This window comes from Syngnathus typhle, linkage group LG17 (genome assembly GCF_033458585.1).
Source record: "Syngnathus typhle isolate RoL2023-S1 ecotype Sweden linkage group LG17, RoL_Styp_1.0, whole genome shotgun sequence".
Classification (NCBI taxonomy): domain Eukaryota; kingdom Metazoa; phylum Chordata; class Actinopteri; order Syngnathiformes; family Syngnathidae; genus Syngnathus; species Syngnathus typhle.
Genome location: NC_083754.1, coordinates 3,163,011 through 3,189,688, shown reverse-complemented (window position 1 = coordinate 3,189,688; position 26,678 = coordinate 3,163,011). Strand labels below are relative to the sequence as shown.

Sequence of the window (26,678 nt, the reverse complement as noted above, 5' to 3'; positions counted from 1 at the left end):
GCTTATATAACAAGCGGAAGTTCGACCTCCACTGTATTCATCCGCAGTTTTTTTCCTGTTTACGTTCAGCGGCATGAAAGAGCAGCAGAGTGAATTACCTTGTTAACGTCTAAAGGTTTAATTTGAATATGTGTTTATATGAAACCAAACCAAAAGTTGAAAGACAAAATTTCTTTATGGACTTATTTTCCACCCGTTGCTGTTTGCAAAAAGAACTACTGAAATGGCGGATGAGTATGTTCCAAACAAAGTCCCGTAATGCGGTTCCTCATGAAATACCACAAATGACGTCACTAGGACCAACCCAAACGTCAACGTTACGGCATTGTTATACCAGTTTTATTATTTGTTTGTTTAGGTTTGGAATTATTCATTACTCTCACTAAAGTAAATACACCCTTGTTTAAATGTCAGGTTTTTGTAATTAAAATAATCCAAACCCTTAAAAAATGTTAACCACAGGGTGGGTAAATCTGCTTTCTGTTTTCACATCTGCGTAACACAAACTACCTAAATTTATAGTCAATAATTTTCCCATTAAAACCAAAAAGTTAAAAAAAAAAAGTAAAAAAGACAGTACTTCTTTGTACAAGGCCCTACATTGTTAGACAAAGGCAAGTTTAATTACAACTCATTACACACAAAAATAAAATACTCTTACAAAATGGTAGTGTTACATACATCAAATTGCATCAGTCAGCCAGGAGAGATAATAGTCCTAGTGGATCATGCTAAAAAAAAAATCTAAAAAGAGCTGCATCGCTTAACCTTTTCTGGTTTGATAAGAACTTCAATTCTTCAGTGAGAGGCAGCAATGAGACGGCATTGAGTAAAGTACGAAAGGAAGAGTGATCTATCCATTTGTGCACTGGACTGCTCAGTGGATGAATATGCCCTTTATGCAACCTTTTGTGCAACTCACCCCCTCCATTTTGACAAAATCCATTTCTAATTAAATTAAACATAAATTACAGGTTGTTTGATCCACATATGAACAATATATTTTGACTGTACAAAGCACCATGTGAGGACACTTGTCACTTTGCATACACTTGTTTACAATAAAGAACAACAGTTGATTTATTTTTTTCTTCAGTTTATGCAAATGTTAAGAACAGTCCACGGTCAGAGGGATTGCTATACAGCATCTTTTAGAAAACATTCAAGAATTTTATGCTGGATGGTTGAAAACAACTTCACAAATGGAACATTATTAATAGAACAGTATAGCAGGGTCCAACCGAGTATTCAGATATGCAACAGTTATGCCAGAGTGGATTTTAAAGGGTCTGCTCAGTTTAACAAAAATTCAAAAAAAGCTATTTTGTGTGTTTGCGATTGGAAAGCCTTTAAGATGAGAGTTGTGTTAAATAAACTAAAATACTGTCATCTTTGCATGGAAATAATCTTTCTACTATTTTTTTTTTAATAATTTAAACAGTAACATTTTTTTTCCTGAAATAAAAGAATGGGGAGATGTATCAGCAATAAATTAGATATATTAGAAATGTCCTTTTCCTCCATTTTCCCCCGTTACTTATATAAAAATAACACATTGCAAGCACTTTGTTCATGTTGACACGTTCAAACAAACTGAGAGACGATGGGAATGCAGCTTGTGCAGCGACTCATTGGGGTCCTTGCTGCTGTCTTTGGAGAGCGATAGAAATCTGTCTGCCAAATTCAGTCTCATGGTTGCATCCGCGGTCTCCCCGTTGGCCGGGCATCATCAGTCCAAGGCACACTCCATATCGAGATTTAAGTGGTTACGGTAACCATTCATTAAATGACCCTGTACTGTAGCTAATACACCAGTTTTGTATCTGCAGTTCAGAGTGATCCTTGCTACATGGAATAGTCGATATTTTAAAAAATGCTTAACATAGAAAAAGAGGAAGAGCCAGAGAATCCTGCATGTTCCACGAGTTAGTATAATAGTCTGACTTATTAGCAGCTGCAGATATTTTTTGTTGTCGTTGCTAATAACAAAAAAAAGTGTTTGATGCGCGCGTGTGTGTGTGTGTAAAAAAAGAGGCAGGATCAAACTTCAGCTGTTTGTTGCGCTGTGTCACTCCACAGCAAAGCCGCATGTCTCCTCGATGGCGGTCAGCAATTTGTCATATAGTTTGTCGTAGCTTTCATAGGGAGGAATGTCGATCCGGTTGAAACTGGCAAAACAGGAGAAGATGATTTTAACTTTGCAAGTTCTTGTGAATGGAGAGGAGTATTGCAACGTTGGCTATTTCAAACCGTGTCAACATTTATTCTATATTAAGAATATTTTTCTCACCATGTGTGGGCTTTGGGGAGGTTGTTGGTGTTAGCATCGATCTGGTGGATGGTGAATAGCCGTGGACCAGCAGCACCTACATTGAAAAAAAACCCAAGAGGACCCAATGTGATATTTTTATTGACTTTCATATGAGTCAATCAACCAGATGTTTGAAACATAAATGTTTCAAAAACAAACACTCCAATCTTCTCATCATTGCTCTTACTTTACCTTGGAGAGCTTTGAAGCCCTGCAGTGGAACCCTAGAAGAACCTGTGACAAACTGTAGTAGGCGGGCTCTTCGCTCCTCATCAAAAAACTCCACAGCTTTCCAGAACCACTTGACAATGTTACTATCTGGAGTGCAATGTTTGAGCCGTGTGTTGGACTTCCAGTCATTGATGTCAATTTTACCCAGGCCACATATGATCAGCTGTGGAAAGAAGAACATTTTACAAGTTTTTGAGCTGCCACTCCCACTTGACTGACATGACGATGGGAAAGTACCTCAAGCTCTTTCTCGTCAAAAGCCTTCAATAGGTGTTGGGGGATGACTTCATTGAAGCCCTTCTGCAAAGCGAGGAACTGAGCCTCGATGCCGCGCAGGAAGCGCCAGTTGACGTAGAGGCGGACGTACTCTTTCTTTGTGTCCTGAGTGACGGGGATACTTTTTCCATTTGGCTTGAGCTCATGCTGGATGATCTCCCCGTAGGCATTGTGTTCTACACAGAAGGTGTGGTCCAACACGCCTGTGATGTCATTGTCCCTGAGGAGCCATGACAGATTCAATTACCATATAAAGTTGATCACAGAAAGAAGTTATTCTAATATAACATCAAAACTATGGCACAAATTGCTTCATTTTGTCTTCATTATCAGATTCCAAAACTTTGCTCCATAATAAACTCTAGGGGGTGCTGTCATCCAGCAGACAAGGCTAGTCAAGGCTTTTGTTTCATATCATCAAATGTGTGCAAAAATGTTGTTTATAGTGAGTTGAATTCAACTTTTAATTCACAGCGATGCCTTTTTCCAACAAATTGTGTCTTACAGGATCCAGACGAGACTGTTATGGAGGTCCGGGTCGACAGATTCCATGTCGTCCAGGGTGATGGGTTTACCGAGGAGTTGTTTGTAGAATGGTAAGGTAAATCCTCCATCAATGTAGTGGCCATGGAAAACTGCCATCCCCATGATACGGCCCACAAAATGGAAGTACGACAAGTGCTCCTAAACACACACACACACACACACACATATCTTTACCAAATGGAAACTTCCTTATCTCTTGCAGTGTCATTTAAAGGTACTATTTAGATATTTGCAAAGATTACATACACTCTTTCAGTAGCAATGAAGCGAGAGGTTAAATCATGTTTTGTGCATGACTCACAGGGTTGACTGCAGAGTCTGGGTTAATCTGCAGCGTGTAGATGTCATCACGTGAGTACTGGAACAGGCCGTAGTACGGGTTCAACATCTCGTGCGATAATAGATAGAGCCACTCCCTGGGCAGAGAAACAAAACAAAGAACGTCAAGAACATATTGTACTTATATTTGGGACAAGGCTGGTATTGCACTTTTGTTTTTAATCTTTCCTACCTGGCCACTCCACCATAATCAAGTCCTTCTTCTCCCCGAAATTTCACCATTAACCTTTTCCATAAGTCCTTTGGCCTCATCTTCATCACTTGTCGATAGGATTCCTGTAATGCAATGACGCAATCTCATTAAGGAAATTAAAAAAAAAAAAGACATTAAAATAATATAAAAAATGTGTTAATCATCCACTTCAGTTAGGGTTGTTAATTTATAAAAAAATAATAAAATTAAACAATATATATATATATATATATTTTTAAATTATTTTTATTTTTTACTGGCCAACTAAAACGAACAAGACCAACAAAAATCTATTGAAAAGGCCGAAAGTCCTGCACTGTCGCACTCTCCCGTATAGACCAATTAGTTCATTGCCGCTCCAGTGTAATTGGTGTTCATCCCATGTGCAGACTGCTCACGTATTAAGGGCAGGGTCCATTAAAAGTGGATTAGGGGCAGTTCTAACAAACACAGTCGGAAGGCTGTAATAACACCGCCACGTTCCACTCTAGCCTTCAGATGAGGCTTAGAGGTGCTGTGAGGGGGAGCATCTTATCTACACCAAAAAATACACATTTAGAAGGCTCTGACAGCCCACGGAATAACACTTGCCCATTCAGTCATGAGTTAGCGCTTGAGATGATTTGGAGTCTTGCGCAACCTTAAAACATCCTTTGCCCGACCGACCGCCCGCCTGTCTCGCTGTGTGAGATCAGCCAACAAAAATGTCTTGGTTCAGATTAACAGACATGGCTGTTCCAGCACATTCCAGTGCATATTTTATGAGGGTCGTGTAGTCTGTTGCAGGTGTTGTTGCGCTGATAAAGGCCCCGCACCTCGTAGAAACATTGAGCAACTTGGGGGAGAGAGGTCGGATTTAGATTGGAAACAGAAAAGTCTTCACGTGTGTGTGTGTGTGTGTGTGTCACAGTCAAACTGCCAGCGGGCAATGTTTATGGGAGTACACAAAAAATGGAGGTAAAACATTCACATAACTCGAGTGAATTTAAAAATAACTTGGAACAGTTAACTAAGAGCAGATCTTGCGTTGAAAAAAAAAATATCATAATTAATTAATGTCAACATTTCCTATAATCCCTTTGTGAGCTGATATGATAATGACAACATAATTGATCTTATTCCCTCACCTCAAATATTTCCTCACGGGATACTTCAATGCGACAATGCCCAGCTTGAGGCTGCTGCTGAGAGAGTTCCTGTCGAAGGATCTTGAGTTTCTGGACTAGGTCTCGCTTGTACTTGGGCACCGTGAGACACTCTGCTTCCTCTTGGAGGTGACTTGTGGACACCAGAGTCTGCTGGACCTGATCCTTCAACGGGTTCTGACGACTAATGGGCACAAGAAAGACAATTTTATAGAAGACTTGTGTATCTTTATGGACACATTTAGGGTGCAACTTGGTCAGATGGCAACGTAATTCCATGCCGAACCAAGAGGTGGTGCTACAACCCCTAAACAGGACACTTTTCAATAAAAATGTAATCTACAAAAATGGACGTATAAAGTGAAAATTCTATAGTGGACATATCTATTTTTATTTCAGTCTTTATATAGTTTGCACAGAATTTAAATGCTGAATTGGAACTTTAGTAGACAAACATTCCCAAACAAATGTCTCTTAAATAATAACCCACAGCTACAAACAGCTTGTAAGTGGTGATATTTGAAATTATTGAATGGAAATGCCCGCTACACTTGATCAATAGTTACCTCTTGAACCTAAATTGAATAGATCCACAACGTTTATGGAACGCTATCGCTTTGTTTTCCCCATTTCAAAATGACCGACCTTTAGACCGATGAATGCAAAGTGGGGTAATAAAAGATATTTAACTTTGGAATTAGTCTAAGGCCTTACATCTAAAATCAAATGAACCTTGTGAGATAGAAGCATTTCCATAATGGGATTTTGCAATTCTGTGGGGGGGGGGGGGGGGGGTAGTAGCAAGCAAGCAGAACTCTGAGCAGTCTCGTAAAAAGCTCATCGCTCAGTGTGACTGCGAAGGTCGTAAAAAAAATATTTTCATAACAGTTCAAGACAAACTCAGACAGGCTGCAGTTGACAGAGGTTAAAATTGGCCCACAATTGCTCTCAAGTATCCTTCTAATGGCCTGCGTTATCCATAATCACATTGACAAGTTTGCTTAGTTTGTAGTGTCTGCCAAGTTGAATTGAGTTAGGCTTTTCAATCACTTCCTGTTAGCCCAGAAAGCCACAGGGCCCCAAAGGACTTTCAACAACTCCTCTCCAATCCCTTTTATTTCCTGCAGACTAGACTCTCAGGGAGGGATGGGAAGTAGGAAGGGCATTCGCCTGACACCGTTCAAAATTGAGTAGACATCTCGGAGGGTGGGAGGGGAAGGATGAGAAAAGTCGCAAAGCGTCTCGACGACTCCTGCACTTTCACCTCTAGACTCTCCTCATCACAAAATTCCGACTTCTCTTTTTCCTAGCGAGAAGAACTCTGCAGACAATTGCTTCTGCGACACGTCACCAAAAAAACATTCACAGTCCGCTATACTATAAATTTAAACCCTTGTGGGAGATAACTTTTGATGTCGGTATATTCAGTTACTGAAAAGTTTGTAACATTATGCGGAAAATCGAAGCTGTAGCAAAAAAAAAAAAAAAAAAAGTCCTTGCTGGATGCTCAGAGAAAATCTCATTGAAATAAAAAGCAGCATTAAAAACGACAAATTTGACAGACTTAGTATATCAAACATTTTTGTGGTATGACGGAAGAGGAGGGAGGGGAGGGGGGTGGAATCCCTAAATTGATAAAAGGCAGATGTCTTGATGGAACTCCACGACGCTTGATATCTTTTCCAGATATCACATATTTCCTAATATCGTAACGTTTCTAAACGCTTGTGTTCTGCAATAACCGCTTCACCAATTTGAGCAGTCAAGTAAAGGTTGAATCAATCATTTGGTAATCTCGAGCAAAATGCAATAAGCGACTAACTGCACAATTCAATAATAATAATAATTTAAAAAAAATAATAATTCCAAGATATTTTTTATAATCCAAAATAGGTTTTTAAAACTTTATAGGGAGGCAGATAAAAAAAAAAAAAAAAGTCGAAAATGCCAGCATGTTCTTTGATCCCTGTGAAAGGGGGAAAAAGAAGAAACCGGATCTCTTTCTGCAATGCATTCCGTCCCTGCACAGAGGAGGAATGAGGTCAGGCAGAGGAGGCCCTTCAAGGCACCCGTCCACCGCTCGCTCCATCTTCGCGAAGCAAAAGGCCGCTGGGCAAAATCTCCGGCCGTTAACAGCACAGTAGGTGTTTGGACAGCTGCGTAGGCAAAGACATTCTGAACATGTGTTTGGGCCCTGCTCAAAGACTTGGACCATAAACCCCATGCATAAAGAGTGACTCAAACGCACAATTCATTAACAGACTTGGGTATTACATTCATGTGCTATTTCCTGGATGTAAGCTATAGTCGTTGTTCGTCAGATGACTAGCCAACGCCAGCGACGTGACGAATAGCCTGCTAAAAATGCCTTTATGATCTGAAACGCTACAAGGCGCATGTTAGTGTGGAAGTGGAAAAAAAAAAATGGAGCGAATGAGTGGCTGTGTGCAACGGGGTGCTTCCTGGAATGAAGAAAAAAAACTAATCTTACCTCACATTCTGACTTTCAATGCCTCCTCGTGAGCCATTCGGACTTGGACTGTAAATGCAAAACAAAGACAATTGAATCCAGGAAAGAAAACAAAACCACATTTGAAAAATAACTCTTGAATCATTTCACAATAATAAGGTGAAAGCTCACTTAAGGACTCGGTGTAAGTTAGCAGAGAGGCGTGGGTCGGTGAATTGTGTGGTTCGGTTGTTGTGGTCCACAAAGTATACTCTCCCTGTCGCCGTGTTGCGGATCTCCCATCCGGGAGGTAGCGGACCCAGTTCCTCACAATTCACATTACTCAAATCTCTGTGACAGAAGAAAAACAACAACACATGCCGAAATAAAAAAATCTATTTCCTCGACTGTCATGTTGACGTGATGATGCCATAAGTCCCAGAGGTCACATACCTGGGTACTCTGGGGTCGTGCCATGTGCTGACACCTGTCTGAGTGTGAAGAAAGTACACTTGGCCTTGTTGCGTGGTCCTCTGTTCTGTAAAATGATTTAAAAAAAAAAGCGGTCAGTTCAATTAGTATCCAAAAGCAGCTAAATTGAAGATTCATCGGAGAATAAGGCAAACCCAGAGAAGATAGGAAGCCTCTTAAATCTCAAACACAAGGCTACGATATCCTTCTACAGCTCTGGCTCCAAAGCCCCGGTGCAGAAAGATCCCGGGAGGATAAACAAATCTCCCAAAGATGTGTGGAGGACTGCAGCTGCTGTGTATGTTTACTTTTTATATGAATGTGTGCGATTGTTGGAGTACGTGCAAAAAAAAAAAAAAAAAAGATGTGGGGAGGGGAGCAAATTGCAGTAGCCAGACTTCAACAGCTAGATCAATTCAATTAGAATGGAGCCAGTATTGCAGGCTCCTTGTGTGAGAGATTGTGGATTGAATGAAGGGCTCAGACTGGCGGCTTTACTGAGGAAGGAGTGGAGCAATTAGTACAATACAATTACGTGACGACTGGATTCATCGTAGAAGTGCAAAAGAAATACCAGAGCATGACAATATAAAGGAAGAGGAAATGCGCAAACATAAATAGATTTTGATTCAGTTTGGTGTCTGAAAATGAATTTGCACCATTTTAAGAGCTCTCAACAATTCACCGATGAATAAAATAGCTGCCGATTCATTCCGATGAGTTGTCGATCCATTGAAGAATTGTTACCATAGCCCTCCGGGAGGTCTGGCGGTGTGTGCAGGTGTGTTCTGCTCATGTAGTTGCGGTGCCTCTGGGACCGAACGCGCCTCTCCTGGGCCCGCTGGTCACCGCCATTTGGTGGCAACGCCGTAGTGGGCGTGGCGCCGTTTGTGCTAATGGGTGTGTTCTCATCCACGATGCAGCTAAGCGGCCGACCGGGGCTTGAGTACTCGGATGCGGGTCTGAGAGACGCAACAGAGCAAATAAATCAATTCAAAAAGCTTATCGAGGATTTCAATGAAACCTCACCTTGTCGGCCTTTCCCACTGTGTGGTGCGTGTGATGTGGTTCAAGTACTGGATTCGTCCAGATGCCGTTCTCCTCTCCTCCCAGCTGGCATCACAAACATACGTGCGCAGCGGTGAGCGATGTGACTTTCCACATTTCATGTATCGTCTCCTCGGATGATAAGAGACTCACCCGTCTGGAAGATCGTTGTCGAAAAGTCGACTGCAGTCTACCACTGGGCCTCCTGTGCCTATCCGATCTCTGGACTGCAAGCTCACTGAAGCGACACATGGCAGACAGATGCACATGTTGGAATTAGTAGACAACAAATTATAGCGCGAGTCTAGTTACGTTATATCGGCACACAGACTTCGCCAATACGAAAACACATTTTGATTTGATTCTGTGATCTGATCCTTGTTTGTGGTTCCTTGTGAACTTACCCACGATCTGACCTCGGACTGTGTCGCTGTCATTTGGACTCAGTTTGTTCAAGTCTAGTCTCTGGTCTGTGGAAGGGGACACAAATGCATTAGAGAGACAACAGGAAATGAGAGTTGGAAAGATCAGATGGGAGAGGAGACGACGCTTCATCGCTTTCATACATGTAAACAGTAATAAATGAAGAAGCGTCATCGTCTCCCTCGAGATCTCAGTAACAGGCTTATGAAATGTATCTCTCCATCTGTCTGCAGGCCACATATTGAGGGTGTCCCGAAACAGATGCTCCCATGGCCACAGGCTGTAAAATCGGACCGAGCAGGCATCAGTTCAAATGCAAAGGTCAAATATTTGACAAATGTCAATACAAAGCCTGCACTATTCCGCTCAGTCGCAGAACGGGTATGAACTATTGCCCAGTCTGGAAACTCTTTGTCAGAAGTTCTTCAAGACTGGAATTTGAGATAGAGACAGCGACACGCACACACACACGTAAGGGAGGAAGGGGGGGGGGGGGGAAAAAACAAACAAACAAAAAAAAAAAGTCCATGTTGCCTGCAGACATGAAAATGGCCACTATCTCTTCTCTGTTGTCTGGGTGTCATGTAGATCAGCCCAGGATGTCTGTCTAGACTAAACAAGGACCAAAACAGGCAATGGTCAAACCATTACAAGGCTGGCGGGAGGTCAGCAGCCACAGAGACACAAACAAAGATGTTTGCAGGAATGTGCTCATTCACATTGCGGCATTTTTTTTTTTTTTTTTTAATGAACAGGAAGAATGCTTTGAGATTATACTCAAATGAGACAATTTGACGCAAATGTTAAATTGAAGCCAATGTGTCAAACTCGAGGCCCGGGGGCCAGATGCGGCCCGCCACATCATTTTATGTGGCCCGCCAAGACTTCATGTGTCAATACTAATTGTTTTCACTTCTAAAACTTATTAGTACCATTCATCTTTTCAAAAAAAAAATTGAAAAAGTTTTGACTGCTTTTACTTTTACTGTAAAGACGTTGACAGTCATGGCCCTCTGAAGGAAACGACGACTACGATGTGACAGAGTTTCACAGCCCCGGTGTGAGGGATGGGACAAACGTAGCATTCTTTTAAAATGCATGTCGAGCAAAAACAAGAGAGCTAGTCTGCGTGAAATGACCGCTTGTCTGGATCAGCAGACACATGAGGGGAGGCGAGTCCCCACACTCTCCTTGTCTCTTTCAATGTTGCCAGTCTGCGGAGGAAACTAATGGGGGTTGAGGATTAGGCCAAGAGAAGGAAATGCAGTCGAGGTAACCACTCACAGCTGCAAGACAAGCTTCGGGTTTCGTCTGTCACTCGAGGAAAACAAGCCCTTTCAATTCAATTTGAGACTACAGTCGCTCTGAATTTAGGGTTGCGCTTCTTTACTGTAGTGTTGAAACACTATATTGGACTTCCATTCCAGATCCATCGCTTAAAACAAAGCTAATCCGGTTAGCATCTTCTGACCAGCCAATTTCAGCGTAATGACGGGGTGATGTGGTTTGAAGGTCGGCCCCCATTTAGACCCGGGTCTGGCTTTTGTCTGAGCGAATGAGTTAGACGTGACAGCGCTCTATGTAGCATTTAACCTGGGGTTGTTATTTTAGTTGACTTGTAACGGCAACTACGTCCACACTTGTTTTAACAGCGCACTCCCGTTAGCACTGATTAGCTAATAATGGAGCAGATTTAACGGTTAGGAATTTGCTTTGGATGACATCATCAAAACTTACAGCCCGTGTCTTTAAGGCGGTTGATAGCGTTGGACAAAAGGCGAATGCATCCCAGGAAACCAGCTCCTTGCTTCTTGTGAATCTTCTTGTGGTTCCACACACTGATGGTGATGGAATCCGATTTCCCGATGTATCTGAGACGAAAATACAAATACACGAAAATATCTTTCCATCACCTTGTATTCGTTTCCAGCTACCACTTGACTGTTTATTTTATCAGGTGAAGCTATGAATGAGATTAAAACATGTTTTGACACCCCTTCTAAATAAAACTTCTGGAGAAGTGACAGAAGGGGATCCCACTATAATGATCGTTACCAAAAGGGATATGAAACAATGGTCTGTGAGTAAGACGTCTGGACATTTTGAGTCAATGCCAAATGCCTGTCTGGTGTGCGATGTGAGAGTGCGGCGAGGTCACACACACACATGGCGGGAGGGAAGTACAGTAAAGTCTCCGTCATACGCAACATATCATGAAATGATATATTATACAGCCATGTATCTAACGACACAATTATATGATTGATTTTATATTTATGCCCTACAACACAAATATTAATTGTAATGATGACAAAGTGCAGCATTAGTGACAGACTGTGACTTTTGAATTAAGCGAGTGAATCCCGTGGCAAATTTAGCAGCCCTCGATTAATCAGGTTGACTGACATTTATGCAACGAGACTTATTGGTGTACTTGTGCCAGATTGAACTGTGCCAGTAGTTTTATGACAGACAGACTGAAGTAGGACAACAGGTGGGAGTATAATTTAAGGCCGCAGATCTCGTTGGGCTGATCGGTTGAATAAAACCTCTCCTCCATTAAATTGGGATTAAAGATGAGAGTTAAGAGGGTGTATATTCAAGATAACCATTGGCAGCAAATCCCAACGGATTTATGCTAAGCCTGTGTCTGTCTCCTTCCAACTCTTAAAATGTAAATACATACACACGACTTTTCCCCCTCTAAAAGTCAAATGTGACATGAGCAGATAATATATCAGCGATGTAAAAAAAAAAAAAAAAAAGGCGGGTAACCCGAGCAACCAAACAAACTTTGACTTGCGCTTCTTCTGCAGCTGGCTATGCTAGTTGGTTGGATAAACATTGGAAACTTTCACTCTTACATTCACTGCCTGTGTTTTTTCCAGGTTACTTTCACAGGACAAGCCATCTTTGGAAAAGGAGATCAGGGTAAATGTAGTGGACATGCACGTGTTCCAGTCATTGGAAGAAAATACTACTCCAGTCTATTTCTGTGTATGAAATACACTTCCAAGGGACATTTTTAGATCGTTTGATCGCTTGTCGTAACCGTGTGAGCTTTTACAGCTGGAACTTTTTGAATACTGACCTGTACTTAAAACAGGGAAACAAACATTGTGAAACTTCAAACACGGCCCGAAATTTCCAAGTCATTAAATTACAATTTCATTTGGGTCGTGACATGTAACTCACAGGTCATAGTGCTGATTCCACTTGGGGTCAAGTGTGTTCCTCACAGTATCTGTTGAGTGGCATTGTCCCGAACCGTCCACGACCACCTTAGCAAAAGGATCGGGGAGGCCTACAGGAAGAGGAAAAGACCAGAAAATTAAATACATGTGTCAGAAAAGTACCAGGACTGAAATCCGAATGACAGTTTTCTCCTCATCGGTCACATGACAGGTCCCGTTAATTTTCAGTCGACATTTAATGTCCCTCAATGATGACACACACACAATCGCAGGACAAAAGCGATGACAAACTCATCAGTGCTGCTCTCTACTGACTCCCGAAAACGCAATGTTTGCTCAGTTCCGGAGTATTGGAATGGCAGGAATGAGGACCACAGAAACCACCTGAGTGTGAGCACTGGACCTTTACATGCGCATTCACCATGACAGCCTGACCCAAACACACCAAAACAAAAGACAACAAATGCACAATTTCCCAGGGAGATTTTCCCCCTTCTCTTGGCCAGGTAGTTCAAAAAGTGGTTACAAGACACTAGGAATTATTTTTAGGAAAGCAGGAATTTGATCAAAGCAGCATGACCCACATTTGCTCACTTCAAAATAGCTCAACATCACATTTATAAATAAACACCAAATAGAAAATAAAAAAGATGTGTTCGGCTCATACTTACGGAAAAAGTCCTTCTTGACGAGGTTTTTGGCACAGAGGACTGAAATGAAAAAAAAAAAACGAGGATTGCATATTAATAAGAATTACTCAAATGCAAATAACGAATAGTATGTTTGAGTATATCAATACAATCATTACAATCCTAGCCAGTAACTCATGTCTAAAATGTCTACAGTGATAATCAGCAAGATCATTCTGGAATAGTCGCCGGTCAGTCTTGAATAAAACGAGTCAAAAAAAGAAAAGAAATTTACATTCATAGACTTCAGGAAACAAGATGGACACAATCGATATAGCACGTCGCTACGAACTTGGCACATTGACACAAATCCATGACGACACAAAAAAATAAAGGCGTGTGATGAGGGATGTGTGTGTGTGGGCTTGTGTGTGTGTGTACGAATGAGGAAGCTCCGTCACCACCTGGGCATCTGGATTAACAGCTACGGGCAGTGAGTCAAGCTTAGTTTCTATTAGCGATGAATGGTCTGGAAACGAATGGCACTTTTGTGCTGTAAAGCGCAACGAGCTGATAACGTTGGAGGGCATTGATTGAGATTTATTTCCTACTAAATATTATTCACGATGGCACCAAGCAGAGGACCATTCCAAAGAAATGTAACAGTATATCATGGTTGGCTTGTAAAATAAGTCTCAACATTTTAGGCCCTTATTTGTACAATGATGGATAAAAAAAAAAGTGTTGTATTAAATGTCGATTCAATTTTTAATCGGCCTCACCAAGACTCTTGAGTCGATTTGTTTGCTTCACACCAGGGTACAAATGATAGCATTCACACTTGCCCAAACAAATCACATTAAGACAGTTTGTTTTAACCCGAGCAAATGTGAAATGTGAACACGCTGTTAATGACTGCACCTCCCTAAGTGCCCCGATGAATCACGATCCGTATAAATAAATAAACAGCGCACTTCTAACAGATGCCTCTGCAAGCTAGCAGGGAATTATCTGATACCAACCCTATGTGCTTGTAGATAGCTTTCCAATAGCTTTCCCTTTAGCCCAGAGGTCAACGACCTCTTTAGCATGAAGTTTGATTTTTACAAAAAAAAAAAAAATTGTACTATTACATTAAAAGTATGTCATTTAACAGACCTCATAATTCCAGACGAGTCCATTTCACAAGCTCCGTGAATTGATTCTACGTTTTTTTTGGCTCGACTCATGCGCAGGTGGGAGTATTCAGACTTTATTCACACAAATAGTCAAGGGCACACCTATAGTGCCAGACTACAGTCTAAGCCATGCAGTCTGCAGCCACTGCATATTTATCTAAGTCTCCATCCCATTCCGCACATACTCAGACACGCACACAACTATACATCAGCCTGCATTTGAGGTCAAGTTGAAACATTGAGGAATCTGCGCAAGACTTTTTTTTTTTCCTGCATCAAAAAGACCCAGACTGTGCATACACATAGAGACTAAGTTAATATATTAACCATAAAGAAGAGTTAAACTAGACGGCATAACCTCTTGGAGCTGTGCGCAGAACATGCTCGACAGATGAGGAAGAATTTCTTTCCGCAAACATCCCTGGGAATGTGTTACGTTCCATAGAAACCAACTCATTTCTGCAACATCTGGTATACATTGCTTCCAGTCGGCCTGAACACACAAGCCGCGCACGTGCTCAAGCACACACGGTCCGGCCGGAGACTTGTTCAATCCAACTCCATCTATCGAACTAATTATTACCAGGCGCACAGACGATTGTGTGTCGAAATGAACCACTTGGATTTTGAGGGAGGGGAAGTCGAATGGGTGTAGGTAAGGTAACAGGTGGCAGGCAGATCTAAATATAAATTGACAACAAGCATGACATTTTATTTTGGATTAAAATTGCCAAATTTGTTTGTGTTAGCAATAGCTGAGTCAGCTAAATAAATTCTGACATCGATCAAATCAATAAAGACGAATTTAGGCGAGCAGAATTTTTGTCAGATTATCTGGAAAATTAAAAAGTCTCGAATAAATCTAGATTTATTTGCTAATAAGTCTGTCAGTATGGTGCCAGCAGGTGTAAAGTAGACCCAGATGTTGGCTGACCAAAAAACGCATCACAAATAACACGATAGCCCGTGACAAAACTTTAACAAAAAAAACTTTAAAAAAAATACTGGACTATCGAGACAAAGATGGCCCGGGTCCCACAGCACACTAAAGTTCGGGTTAACAAGCCTGCCGTGGACACTGGGAACATAATATAAACACAGCATAACCAAAGGGCCGTGAAATTTTCATTCTGGGGCGTGAATGGCTCGAGTGAATTCATAAATAAACCACCTCTAAGCAAATAAATGTAATATGTTCTTCCGATAATACAGGTCGCATTGTCATTTTGAAATTGGAAGGATGGAGTGGATGTAAAAAAATGTCAGGATTGAAAAAAAAGCTGCTTTCTTCAATGAGAACATATGCAGTCCTCCGCAACCCACGTCGCAGGAAGAGAACACTCAAATTATACCTATATAGGATTCTTAGGAAAACATAAAGGGCTGAATTACAGCTGAGAACTGGAAAACCACCGGACTGGGCGACGCAGGAAGACAAGTGGCAGCAGGGAGTCTGAAACTTCAGAACCGCCAAAAAAAAAATGTCCGTCAGACATTCAAAGGTTTATCCTCATTTGGATTATTTGACTTTGCTTCACCACTTAACCATTATTGAGCATGAACAAAAACAGGATTGGACTTTATATGGCAGATGAACTTGCGAGTTTACAAGGCAATAAAAGTAAAAAAGAATTTGCTGACTGAAATCTAGGAAAAATGAAAACACAGACAGCCTCTGCTGTGTGATTTACTGGCTGCGCATTTTTGCCTGCAGTGAGGAGTGGCGTGAGGTTCTACTGTCCCAGACGGTAGCTAAGTTGACAAGAATTTCAGACACATGCTAACATGCGCTATCAGCATATTAATCATCATCACAATATTGTTTAGCAATGAGTGAGGTTCAAATGCAAAGTGGCATGAAAAAAATAAAAAAAACCTGCCTTGCATGGGAAAAGCTTTGAGCGTACTCCCATTGGTAATGGAGCGTGCCATGAGTGATATGTTAAGAGCCAATCCATTATAAAAATGTGTCTAGTTGGGTTACAGCATCAACATGTGACCAGTCTGGGCATGCAGCGTAAGAAAAACAGTGCTGAGACAGAAAATAAGAAGAGACAGCGGGAACATTTGATAAATATGCCTGAGAATGGTGCCTCAGTTCAAAGGCGGTAAAAAAAAAAAAAAAAAAAATTCCAAGAAAATACAAATTGAATAAAAGTCATTATTTAGGGATTTTTTAATTTACATGATGTCAGCAAAAGGTTTGATAGCAGCAAATTATTGGAGTGCATAAAACATGAGTACCCAAAAAAATGATATCAGCCATGACATTTTACAAATTGGAATTGAATTAAAATCTCCAAGGGGGAAAATCCACCTCCAAAACCGCCGTCATGCATGATGTCACGTTTCTATGGCGCCACAAGAGAGTACCCGTGATGGTAAACCTTTAATGGTGCACATCAAAAAACGGGAAAGCGATACAAGCTCAGCTGTCTTGGCTGCTCTGTACAATTTTTCGAATAGGTCAAGAACAGAGCGTTACTAGGAAAATAAGCAACGTTTAATTTTACCGTGAAGAAACTCGGGCAATCATCTCTTGGGTCTGTGCTTTATTAACAGTGAGTCAGAGTTTTTACATTCATGATTTAAGGACTTTTAAGATTCTTTTTAAGGACATGCGGGAACCTTGTGGGATTGGACCACCTTAATTCCAAATTGTATTCAATAATTAGCCAACGTATCTTTTCCTTATATTGGTTCCTAATATTCGGAACGAGATGTTCTAAATCACAGGTCGCCGTACTCTTCTCTCACAAAAAAAAAAAAAAAAAAACACTCCGGAAGAGCATCAAATAACCCTTTCGTATCTCGGCCCATCTGAAATCCTCTGTCGTCATAGCGACGGCGAGTATCCAAGCAAAACTGAGAGAAGGGTGTCTCTGTGCTGCCTGTGTTTCTCATTCCGGTCGCACTGCACCTCCGACTAATGACTGGGAAGAGGCAGCGAAACCCAGACGGGATGAGCACCAGTGAGAAATTCACGATAAGGCAATAAAATTTAAAAAAACGAGCATGGCAGCCATTTTCTTCTTGTAGCCAATTAAAACGGAATAAACTGATTGATAGCTAAAGCTTTTCACTTTCACTCCAGTTGGGCCTTTGGGCTGAAGTTCCGAGTTCCACCTGTGGGGAGAGGATGGCCTGAGCCCCCCCACCACCCCCCCACCCCTAGACGGGCGCACAAAGACCTCCACTGTGCGGGCAAATCAATGCGTTCGGCCAGACGCAAGCCAAACACCTGGGAAGGGAGAGGTCATGTGATGTCTGGAAAGGAGTCAGCGTTGTCATGGTAACCATCAGACGGAAGGATGAAAAGTCTTTTTTTTGGGTCATATAAGCAGACAGGGGAATCCATTTGTACGCTAACATAGAAGCATGGGAAAAAAAGAGAGGAGCACAGTGGGGAGGAAAAGTGGACTCAAAGTGCCTCCAGTCTCTGTGGTTAACCATTACACCGGAGACTAGGAGGGGGGAGGAAATGGGGGGGGGTGGGAACCGAGACGCCCGCCTGGTAATGTTCCACCATTCCCCTCCCTGTCTAAAAGTCAAACGAGAGCAAAGAAGGTCTTTTGGAAAATGTCAGACATTCCTGTGTTTGCGAGGAAGCGTTCATGTGGGAGACGACACAAATCTCCAGTTCAGGTTGAACCCCTTTTGAACCTCCCTTCCTGACCACCTGGTTCCTCCGGTCCAGTGTGATGATGACCCACCCCAGACAGTCTGACACATTTTTGGATAGGATTACTCTCCCACCTCCTTCACACTCTGGCTACCTTTCCTCTGTTTTTCTTTTTCTGTCCATGTTTTGACTCCAATTCTTGGAGCATGTAGCTAAAAACAAAAGACTTCCCTTTACCTTAGGAAGGAGAGTGATGGTTGTGTGAGTGAGCCGTTGTTGCTAATCTTCAAACCATCTTCTAATCAATCTCCTATGGCAGTAATGTTTAATCCTGAAGACTGCACAATGTAAATCATCAACTGCTGGGACCAAAATGTAATCCTAGTAAAAGCATGAGTCAAAGTACCTGTCAAGAGTTCCCAAAATCGAAATTAAATTTAATGCCACAAGCGACAGCTCATATTCACGTTTAATCAAAATGGAAAGAACGAAGTTTTTTTTTTTTTTTTATATTAGTCTGCAGTGTGCTGTGAAGCAGAAAGAGGAATTAAATGTATGCTGACAACCTAGACTATGAACTTTTCAATAGATATTGGACTTTAATATTCTTTTTTATTATTAAATACCCTGAAGATGATCCAGAGATTTTCATATCGGTGGATGGGAGACAACTTTTTACGACGTCTCATTTTGACACGGCTGCTCAGTTTTTTTTTTTTCTTTGGCAAAACCAGAAACTTTAACGTACTCTTTTCTACGATCTGGTCAGCTGAGGTTTCAAGTATTCTGAATGAATATTATTTTTGTTAATTTTATTATTTTGTGAATTTTTCTTGAAGCTAAAACCAAACTCGCGAGTGCAGCTGAGATTAGCTAAACTGCCTGCACAGTAAAAATATTTAAATAGCAATAAACGTATTCCACTCACGAAATCTAAAAAAAAAAAAAGGATGGTGTCTGGGAATTTGTTTACATTTTAAACATTATAAATCAGATTTCACTGACGTGGAGGACCTTGCTCAAATCCTCTGCACCAGTTCATTCTGACGGAGCAGTGCGAAGGTCCTTCAAAAAAAAAAAAAAAAAAGCGACTTGCTTTTTAAAGACCTGCCTACACCGTCTGCATTTAAAAAGCTGAGCTTAAGGACACAGGGTAGAATTTCAGAAACTTTGTCCAGCTTTTCACTGGACTGTGGAAATGTGGTTGTGACAAACTGACATGGGGAAATAACCTGGCTTTCTTCGCAGATCCTCTCATGGAAATGCGCAAACCTGATAAGATCTCCGAGCATACATAGAGTATATACAAAAGTCATCATGGAACTTTTAAGTGCCAGGAAACTTTCGAATGCTTCTAAAATCAGCCATTTGCTAGATTTAGAACTTCAGGAAGAGGGAAAAAGAGTAACACACTCTTGCCATGCATCACTTTGGTCAAAGAGCAACCAAAGGGAGAATCTTTTTTTTCTTTTTTTAAATGGGGAAAATATCTAGTTTCAAACAATTACTCAGGTATCCGACGCCGCTTTATCTCACACGTTCCGAGACTGATGTAAAGGAAGACAGAGGAAAAAAAATATTTTGGACATCTGCTGCCCAAAATCACATTGACTAGTCGCGTAGAAAAGACACAATATAGCCTTACATCGCTTTTCATCATAGGTCAAAGGGCAAAAGGCCATGACTTAGAGAAGCCATAAATCATCATCATCATTCATTACACTCCGCACCTGCTGGAGTGTTGAAAGATCTCGGGAAGCGCAAGCAGACACGTGTTCTCATATATGAATTATATATTTTCAAATTCAGCTATCGAATGTCAAGCGAAATGCATCGGATAATCACCCGATGGTCGTCCAGCGACGTCATGACTTTGTAATTTTACGCTTTCCATTTTGTGCGGTTCATTCACGGTGGTCATTGCTGTTACTTGGAGATGTTTTGACAGTTTGTGGGCCTCACGTTCAGAAGTTCTGTCTGGGAAGACTTTCTTGTGGAGCAAACGACCGATGAGAGATTGCTTAATGCCACGTCAAGATTTGGTTTCAGTTCATCCATCATTAAGGATATACAGAAGGTTAATGCTGCCGCCATTTTTAAGGAAAATGGCGGTATTAAATATTTTGGTCTTTATTTAAAATGTTATTGTTTTGGTGGGGGTTATGCTTGAATTACTAGCGGTATCGACACTTGGTATCGGTATCGGCAACGACTCAAGATTTGAGAATTTATATTGTATTGGTCCGAAAGAAATATGGTATCAAGCACCCCTAATTTGAATGCAAGACTTCAGAGGTTCTAATTTTTTTTTTTCTCCAGTATTATATAAAATAATTCTTCCAGCTTCTAGCATTAGCAGGAAGTTGTTACATTTTCACGTGACATTCTTTTGGTTAAAAAAAAAAGTCTTTGTGAACAAACCAGTTTTCAAAGTGGTGCGCAAGTCAAACAATGCTGGCATTTCAGGAGTTCAACAGGAACCAGTTGGACTACACGAGGAAACTCACGACGCACACACATAAGGGGAGGACTAGCGACTGGCAACATTTTTAGTGTGAGAACATTTCACCCATCTCACGTCACCTTTTCCCCTCTGTGATTCAGTCCTCTGCCATTGCATAAGAGGGGAGTCCGCCCCAACTATTTTCAGCTCCAAATAGTGGGAAACCATGCCACATTGGCATTCTTGCTTCAATCTCTCTTTCCACTTTGTGCACGACGACGTGCCCAACGCAAAGTCAGCCGGGCGAGTAAAGTCTTCCACGGTGCCGTCACCGCTGCCGCTATCGTGAGAAGTCGAAAACAGCGAGCAGAAGAACCCAGCGGGGCCTCGGGGCTTCTGCAAGCTTGCGCCGCTGCTCGGGACCCAAGCTGAGTGGCTCTCTTGGACTTTTGGCTCCCCCTGACCCCGCTGATGTCATGGAGCCAGGGCGGATCGCACAGAAGCCGAGCGAGCGCGCCACTGCCCCGTCTGGAGCCAGCGCCGGGAAGTTTGGGTTTCAAAGAATGATTTCGCAACTTCTTCGAGAAATAAAAATGACATCATTCCACTCTCCCCTTTCCTACTGTCTACACTGCCAACGAATGTGTTAGACTTTAAGAATCAGGACAGTTATGTCATAATCGGAGATGAAAGCTTCAGAGATCCCCTCAAATGGAAAATGGATGAGGAAACAAATGGCAAAGGCAGGAGGAACACGACTTTTTTCCTTTGCACCTTCCTGTCATTGTGTGATATGAGGTGTTCATCACCAGCAGTCAATGTGAATTAGTGTTTGATGTCTCACTGAGATAGACGGATGGCGCTATAGTGTGGAGGTGGTTGTCAGGAACATGGCGTGAAGTGGATCGCACACAGCTACAAGACGTGACATCATGCGTGTGCCCGGAATTTAACCGTTGACATCATTCTCAAAAAGTGATAAGACTTTAACGGCTCCAGGGCACTGGCTGAGCTAGCGAGGGGCATATGGGGGCGACTTATACTCAGGAGCGACTTATATACATATATATGTGTTTTTTTCACTTTTTTGGGCATTTTATGGCTGGTGCGACTTATACTCCGGTGCGACTTATAGTCCGAAAATTACGGTAGTAAGCAACGCTGGCTCCTATATGAGCACATTCCAGTGTGAAAACACTCCAAATTAAGAATATCCATATAATTTACAATTTATATATAGTAGTTAAAACGAAATTTTTCTCAATTTTCTGTGCAGCAGAGCGTTTAACCAGACTGAGCAATGAGTTGCAGTGCTTATTTGGGGATTTTGGCACATCTGGAGCACAAAAAAAAAAAACCGTAGTGTTCTAATCTAACGTTTGCTTCTGTGTGCAGGAATTCGCAAGTGTATTTGTTCAACTCTCGCAGAGTTGCCATTTGAAAGGTGATCTGGTGTGAATATAAACAACTCTCGTCTGATCCCGTCTTTTTTGGCGACTGAAGGGGCTCAAACGTCGGGCCCCAGACACAGACAGACGTCTCCAGTCAGCTGTTGGCCTTTTTGCGGCTTCTACGCCAACGTAGACACACGCGCGTGCACACGCACACTTTCCAGTAAGTAACACTGGAGACGTGAGAGACCCCCGTCTGTTTGACGCAAGTCAGAGTTAATTGAATCAATCTCCGTCTATACAGGTTTCAGACGCACACGTATTTATATCACATTTCTCTCCTTCGTCAAACCGGACACGCTGGCAAATTGAAATTATAGATTGGGAGCTCGTCACTGTTCGTGAAATAACCTTCCATGGCAGACTACAATAATAAAATGCGTCTGGGTAAACAAAGGAAGCAAGAACTTGCTCTATGTCAAAAAATTCTGAACTTAATATTTGCTTTATAATCAAATATGCCCCATGCTGTAAAAAGATTGTGATAGCAAACGACTAAATCTCAACTGATCAATCAGTAACCGGCAAAGCTTCCGACACTGTCACATATTTTTAACGTAGGATCTTCTTAAATTGAAACTCGACTAAAAAATATAAAACTTCACTGAGTGACAAGAGACACATTAGCAGACTCGGACATAACGATCCTTCTTTGACTCACTACATCAATCAGTATAATATTCATTTGCATTTTTCATAAGCCGTAATTAAAGAAGTTTGCCAGCGCTCTGGGTTAACATAAATCGAAAAAAATGGCCACATTAGAGGGCGACTGGAGTGTGAGCACAGAGGCGGTCTTCATTCAGGTGGGTGGAAAGAAAAAGAGTCCATTAATTGATGGAACAATGTTAAAAAGTTACTGGAGTCTCTCAGCAGGAAGAAGGAAAATGTTTACAAATGGCGTGCAATAGGCGCTCATTAGCCTGCCGTTTTATTATTCCGTTGTTTTCATCCGCTGCACGATATGCTTATTAAAGGCAAATGTGGAAATGTTTGGACGTTGATGACAGCTCGGTGCAGTCACCGCGCATGAATCCTGTCTGAAGAACCCGAAGCATCATCTTAAATGGCTTCCATACAGCTGTGAGCGAGTGAATGGAATTGAAAACCACATCAAAAGTCTCTTGATCGGAAGGGTCATGCGCTTGGACCGGGCCGCACTCTTGGGGTTTCATCCTAAAACCAAATTTCCATCACAACAGATTAGCTTCTTGAATGAAGCGCTAAACGCAGAAACTTGCGAGCTGTCTGTCAGACCAGACTTTGATATCCTCGCAACGCTTTTGGAGAAAGGGAGAAGCTTCCAATCGGAAAGAACACAAGTGAGTCAGAGAGGAAGAGGTGGGAATGCGAGTGGAGGATACTAGGGAAGGGAATCCCACTGAGATTGGAGCACTGAGCGCTGATCCACACCACACCAAAGAATTCCGATGAGCAAACCATATGCCGGTTAAGTCACGTGGTGACTCCCGGTTAAAGACGAGAAAAATAAATAAAAATAAAGCCTCCAAAATTACAAAACATTTGATGTTATCCCCATTTTGTATATTAATAAAACTTCTCATATATCTTAATTAGGAATTAAAAAACATTCCGGCATTTCTTTGAGCTAATCAGAGAAAAAAAAACACGATAAAAGACGATTTGAAGCGGTCACATTTTTTTAAGTAGATTTTTGTTACACAACTTCGAGCCTGGTTGCCACTCATCAACATCGCAACTTAACACGATGAATTGGATAATTGGCGATTCATCCATTTATTTCAACTATATAGTCAATTAGCGCCATTAATTCATCCCCAAAGTTAAATTTCTCATGGGGCCTATATCTTTGGTGACAATAAAAGAACCAAACAGTGATAAGAAGTTCACGAAGATTGATAACATTTGCCTATGTGCCGTTTTTAATCCGTTCGATGATTTCGGAGTGATCAGCTGTCCTGGCAGCCTGCTCTTAAGAAAAACCTCACCCCAATTGTTTGTCTTAGCAGCTTGCCTGACATATCTCCTCCCTTAAATAGCTGACAAACATCTGAGACATCTGGTTGAAATGGACATGTGGAAGGAAGGGGGGGGGGGTTGTCAACAAGGAGGTCCGCCTCCAGCACAAACAGCTACGGGCCTGTTTGGATGTAGCGAGGCATCCTTCACATTCAGGTTGGAAACAAATTCAGGTTTGTGCGAGTCATCAACATGCAGTGACACTCTTTCGGGGTTCATGACTAGAGCGCAAAAAGTGTGATCCACCTTGTATATACACAGCTGTGCAAGCGCTAAACAAAGACGCACATAATGACAGTGTGCGGCCACGGTTTGGCTCTTCGCGCCAGACGTCGTCCTTCCCATCGCGCTTCCTTTCCTGCAGTGCGTTTCTCCGCATAAGCGACACGGTTGCTCGCCAGCAGGATGACAAGACAAAGTTGGCAAAGGTGGTGAGTTCGTATTGTTACTCAGCGTGGCGGGGTGTGCAGTGTCACTCCGAGGAGGAGGACCAAAGCTGGTCTATGAGGTCCAGCTTGCTCTATTTTCCACAGCGGGCTAACATTCCTGGCATTCCAGGAGACCATTGCAGTCTCCAACGGTGGTGACAAACTAATTCACAGTCCAATGGACTTCTCGGGGTTGTAAAATGGCTCTTGCTTGCTCAAATATTGTGCTGAAGGGCCTGCCTTAATAACAAAATCAGAATGGAATGCCACCATGTTTTTTCTTCTTCGAGATCAGAATCATGACATCTCCTGAAACCACTTAGCACCCAAGCAGCAAGAAATTAACACTGATCTTTTTGGGGCTTTTTCACGACATAGGTTCCAATTCCGACCTGAGGATATCTGATTTTTTTTTTTTTACGCTGCCATGACACGTATCTAAATTATCCTACTTCAATCATGCAGTGTAAATCCATTTATTAAAAGTTTTTTTTTTTTATGACGAAAGCGCCACCCTGGAATAGATTGTTTCTACATAATCTTCCATCCTGGGAAGTTCTACCGTATTAAAAACAACAAGGCATTGGAGTCCACTCCAAACTACATATCACATTACAAATATTTGATAGGTCTCTCATTACGCATGCGTGATTTATGACAAGCGTAAACATAAGCGAACGCCTGCAGTTAACTTGGCAATCAAACGCGTGCAAGTCATTAATCCATCTCATTAAGATCAGCCCTTGTTGTCTCCACTTACGCCGATCACAAAACACCATCGCTTAAATATTTCACTTGGCACTTGCAACACGTATACACACAGTTCCCAGGGAATGCGGTGCAAGTCGGGTCCTGGAAGTAGATCAAAAAAGGACAAGCCGTCAGCCCCTTTCTCGCAGTCAAAACACTGAGCTCCCATGTAAACCTCGTTGATGTTTGTGTTGAAAAGGCACAAACCAAACAGCTTTGGGAGAGTGTGCAGGTCTGCAGGAGGAAGCACAACTACATCATCACCAGGCAAAAATGGGTCAACATTTTTGGAGTTGGTGATCAAGAGTGTGAGTGGGATTATATCAACACTTTTTTTTTTTTTTAAACATCTCATATTCCGTATTTAAAGTTGTATCCACCTCATTTCATCCACAGGTAGGCCTACATACATTTTAAACGTAAATATAAATGTCAATACTTTTTATTTTTTATAATTATTTTTAAATTTCCAATGCTGTTTTGAACCATTTGATTTCCTTATTTCCAGTTTTAACTTCCTCTACTGAAATGGGTTAAATGCGGGCCTCGGTGGTGACAACTGATTTAAATGTCACAAACATTGTAAAGCCAACAGCGAGCTAACTAGCAAGCTAATGCCGGCCGGCTAGTCAACTTTAAATGAGCTCGTTTGACAGCACGGCTGGCCTGTCTGCACCGGAGAATGTGATAACTGTTTATTCAAACTTATATCGTCCCATTTTTACAAATGACCAAACAACGACTTGCTTAATAGTGACAACACAGCGACTTCGACTCCTGCGGGACCCGACTCGGACTTACGGCTTGGTTAAGTGGCGACAATTGCCATTAACAATTATAGCAAAATGGAGCAATAAGCAAAACGGGTGCACGGATGTCAGATTCAAATATATTGGAGCGGATGTCGTGGAAATAAAGGAAGAGTGAAGCGGCGATGAGCCAACTCCGTGGCCCATGGGAACTGTTCCACCTATCCAGGAAATAGACAGAGCCCTCCTAGCTTGTGTGTAACGGCATTACTTTATCGGGGCTTAAAACAATATCACCTACCTGTTAATCGCAGCTTCACGGGTCCATTCCGCCGAACTCCTTGGTTAGACATCACCTCTTTGTTCCAGCCTTCACGGCGCGGACAAAAAGAGTCGTTAGGTGGGAGGGGGGGAGAACAAGATTTATCAGTCTCTCCGCCAGTTTTAGACAAGAATGGAGTCAAGGTATTGTGGCCCGGATGTCGACAAAACTGTCATTGCAAAAAAATGTCAAGGAAATAAATTAATAGGGGGGAAAAAATCGTGAATGGAGCACTGTTGCAAAGAGATGAGTTCTCCTTAAGGCGGTGTTACATCCTGGGAGCCGTCCTCTCCTCTGGCGGGGTGTTGAAGTGAGGAGTCCTCCGGCGTGTAGCCCACTTGAGGAGGCTGCCCCTGCCTCTTCTGCCTGGGCTGCTGGGAGCTGACGAGAGCCGAGAACGCTCCAAACATTTCCCCTGGCGTGTGGCACAACACCTCCAACCTTCTCGCACAACGCCAACCCCTGAGCGTGTCTTCAAGG

The 26,678-nt window shown here is 42.0% G+C and overlaps 1 protein-coding gene across 1 annotated transcript; it reads right to left on the bottom strand.

Annotated features, from left to right (window-relative positions):
* Positions 1-580: 580 nt before the first annotated feature.
* smurf2 (SMAD specific E3 ubiquitin protein ligase 2) lies at positions 581-26,678 on the bottom strand. Its single transcript, XM_061304179.1, has 19 exons — positions 26,178-26,678; positions 13,297-13,335; positions 12,627-12,735; positions 11,169-11,302; positions 9,413-9,478; positions 9,162-9,246; positions 8,991-9,074; positions 8,709-8,923; positions 7,944-8,028; positions 7,683-7,841; positions 7,533-7,580; positions 5,024-5,225; positions 3,876-3,979; positions 3,666-3,780; positions 3,324-3,502; positions 2,780-3,038; positions 2,504-2,705; positions 2,291-2,366; positions 581-2,168 (listed from the first exon to the last, which is right to left on the bottom strand). The coding sequence occupies exons 1-19, from the start codon at positions 26,227-26,229 to the stop codon at positions 2,069-2,071; spliced, it is 2,313 nt and encodes a 770-aa protein (XP_061160163.1). The 5' UTR covers positions 26,230-26,678; the 3' UTR covers positions 581-2,068.

What these genes read in the sequence shown, in the direction of transcription:
- smurf2 (XM_061304179.1), bottom strand. Translation starts at nt 26,229, where the DNA reads ATGTCTAACCAAGGAGTTCGGCGGAATGGACCCGTGAAGCTGCGATTA. An exon ending in GACAACGATCTTCCAGACGG is followed by an intron (nt 9,075 to 9,161) that starts GTGAGTCTCTTA and finishes TTGTGATGCCAG; the next exon opens with CTGGGAGGAGAGGAGAACGG. An exon ending in CACGACCCCAGAGTACCCAG is followed by an intron (nt 7,842 to 7,943) that starts GTATGTGACCTC and finishes CTTCTGTCACAG; the next exon opens with AGATTTGAGTAATGTGAATT.